We start from the raw sequence: 2,898 nt of genomic DNA, 5'->3' as shown, positions 1-2,898 counted from the left end.
CATGTTTTGACAGGCTACGGAAACCTCTCTCCCAAAACGGCTGGTGGTCAGCTTTTCTGTGTCTTTTTTGCTCTCTTTGGAATTCCTCTGAATATTGTCTTTTTGCAGCATGTTGGCAAGATGCTCTCCATGGTCTGTGAACGGTTAGCTAAATGGCTGTATAGGAAAGGTGTAAAGAAGGTAAAATAATAAAAAAAAAACTTTGTTCCACGATTATTTCTGAAAATAAGCCAAAGAGCTTAAGATGATAATTTAATTGAAGAACAGTCTGATTCATGCTTCAGTTATGCAGAAACAACCATCATTTAAATCTGTTTTGCAGCTGCACATTACCAGCAAAACACATCCGTACTAAAGTTACAGTGATGTAGCTATCAGGATATATTGAATAGCCATGTAATTTCATTAAATCCATTTCTGGAAACAAAATATTTCTAGTCCATTAATTTGATTTATGGGTCAGTTAATGTGCACAACCAGAGGCTGCAAAACTCAAATGGTTCATTTAGTGCAGGCCAAACCAGGGCACAATATCTCAAATTTTAAAAGAAATCTGCTCCTGTTTTACTGAAGTAACTTCAGATTGCATCAAATGATTGTACCATTAGAGAGGTTTAAATCTAATCTCTGCTTTAATATGATAAATTCGAAGCAAATTATTAGGCAGAAATGTCTCCCCTCTCAACCTGAAGCTCTCCAATACACAGAATACTCAAAGTGACTCCAAACTCCTCCTAAAACAGGAGTATACAACCTTGGAAACATTTAGACTTGTGCACCTCAACTCTCAGAATTCCTTAGCCAGCATTTATGCAGAATTCTGGGGAATTCTGGGAGTTGAAATCCCCTAATTTTAAAGTTGCCAAGGTTAGATACCCTTGCCTTAAAATATTTCTCTTAAACTTTGACATCTAATCCTGTCACTTAACATAATCAAAGAATACAATCCAATTTTTATTACTTAATCTTTTTTTTTCACCCTTTCCTGTTAGGACTATCCTTGTTGTCCTCTCCAAAGCTATCCCAATTTTTCTCACTTGGTGTGTGTCATCAAGACAGTCTTGATTCTTGGTGATCTCATAGATCTTATTCATAATTGATTATGAGTGGTTTATCACTGTCTTCTAACATACAGTTTGAAATGATGCCTTTGTAGCTGCCAGGCTTTCTGTATTGCTGTTGCTGCTTGAATAGACATCTGTTTAACTTAGCTGTGAGCTGGGATGACCTTCACTCCTAGCTTAGATGGTCCTGGTGGGAGTATAGCCTTTCCCAGCATACTTTGCTCATCCCTTCCAGGAATATGTGTCCTGCCCAATAACAGCACCGGACTTGAGGGGGGGCAATTTCTCTAAAGAAGGCTTAAAAGATAGCACTCAGATCAGTACACTAAATGCATTGTAACACTGTGCAATAGAGTGGAAGCATAACATGCAGCCCACGAATACTCAAATAGACCTCAATTTACAATCATTCATTTAGTGTCCATTCAAAGTTAGTGATACTGAAAAAACTGGCGTACAACTGGTCCTCACACTTACAACTGTTGCAATACTGCCACGGTAACAGGATCAAAATTTGGGTGCGTGGCAATAACATGTATTCACGACAGTTGCAGCATTCCAGGAACACGTGATCTCCATTTACATCCTTCCCAGCTGGCGTCCAACAACCAATCAAAATGGGTGGAAACTCAGTTTGCTTAACAACTGCCTGATTCACTTAACAACTGCAGTGATTCACTTAGCAACTGTGGCAAAAAAAGTCTTAAAATCAGGCACGGCTCACTTAGCAGCTGCTTTGCTTAGCAACAGAAATTGTGCTCCCAATTGTCGTTGTAACTTGAGGACTAGAGACAATATAAGACCATAGAGGTCCTGGAAATAAGATAAGCAAACAGGCAAGCAAGCAGGCAAAAGCAGCTGTCTGTACCAAGGGCAATTTTCTTGTATCAAATCAGTGTTTTTTCTTCGTTTTTCAGAAAACAGCAAGGGGCTTGACGCTTCTGTTCTTCCTGGTTATGGGAATATTAGTGTTTCTTTGTGTGCCGTCGGTCATCATTCGAAAAATAGAGGGCTGGTCCTATAGTGAAGCCATTTATTTTACATTTATTACCCTGAGCACCATTGGGTTTGGTGATTATATGATAGGTAAGTTTTCCTGTAACATTTTTGAAACAATACTTCCTATTTGGATCATGATGGCTCCTATGGTACATTATGTTCTGATGCAGTCAAGAGACTAAAGGAGACTTGACTTTTACAGTGGCTATAGGGTGAAGAGAACCTATTCTGGACATCCAAGGTACATGGTTGTAACCAATGTGCTCACCATATAACACAAGGTTGGTTTGGGAACCTTTTTAGCCTGTGGGTGACATTGGTTGCTGAATAACATTCAAAGGAGTGTTGCTGCATACCTGAACATCCCTGGGTGCACTCTGCACAGTCCTAAGTTCAGTGATCTGAAGCAACATCCCTGAGAAAGCAAGAACAATCAGCTTCCATTTACTATACAGGTAATACTCAACTTACAACAGTTCATTTAGTGATTGTTTGAAGTTACAACTGCACTGAAAAAAGTGACTCATGATCATTTTTTACACTTATGATTATTGTAGCATCCCCATGGTCATGTGATTTACTCGGCTGCTTGACAACTGACTTACAAGTTATGACAGTTGCCGTTATGTTATGTTATGTTATGTTAATTTTAATTTGTATACCGCCCTTCTCCCGTAGGACTCAGGGCGGTTCACAGCATATTAAAAAACAAATACTATACACAAAATACAAAAATACAGAAATACAAAAAATATAAACCCCAATAAAAGCCGAATTAAAAACCAAATATTGCCAGCTGTGTTTCCGATTAAAATTACTTTTAAAATCATCCCTA

General features: G+C 38.5%; 1 protein-coding gene across 1 annotated transcript in view; it reads left to right on the top strand.

The window, feature by feature from the left end:
- Window positions 1–2,898, top strand: part of LOC107293468 (potassium channel subfamily K member 16-like) — a gene marked incomplete at its 3' end in the record, with an annotated part of 10,491 nt that overhangs the window by 4,293 nt on the left and 3,300 nt on the right. The window contains exons 3-4 of the mRNA XM_015822620.2: window positions 14–180; window positions 1,982–2,150. Coding sequence (XP_015678106.2) covers window positions 14–180; window positions 1,982–2,150 — 336 coding nt within the window. The remainder of the gene's footprint in view (window positions 1–13; window positions 181–1,981; window positions 2,151–2,898) is intronic.

Source organism: Protobothrops mucrosquamatus, unplaced genomic scaffold, assembly GCF_001527695.2.
Source record: "Protobothrops mucrosquamatus isolate PMUCROS unplaced genomic scaffold, P.Mucros_1.0 scaffold1629, whole genome shotgun sequence".
Taxonomy (NCBI): Eukaryota; Metazoa; Chordata; class Lepidosauria; order Squamata; family Viperidae; genus Protobothrops; species Protobothrops mucrosquamatus.
This window is presented reverse-complemented; position numbering and strand designations above follow the sequence as displayed.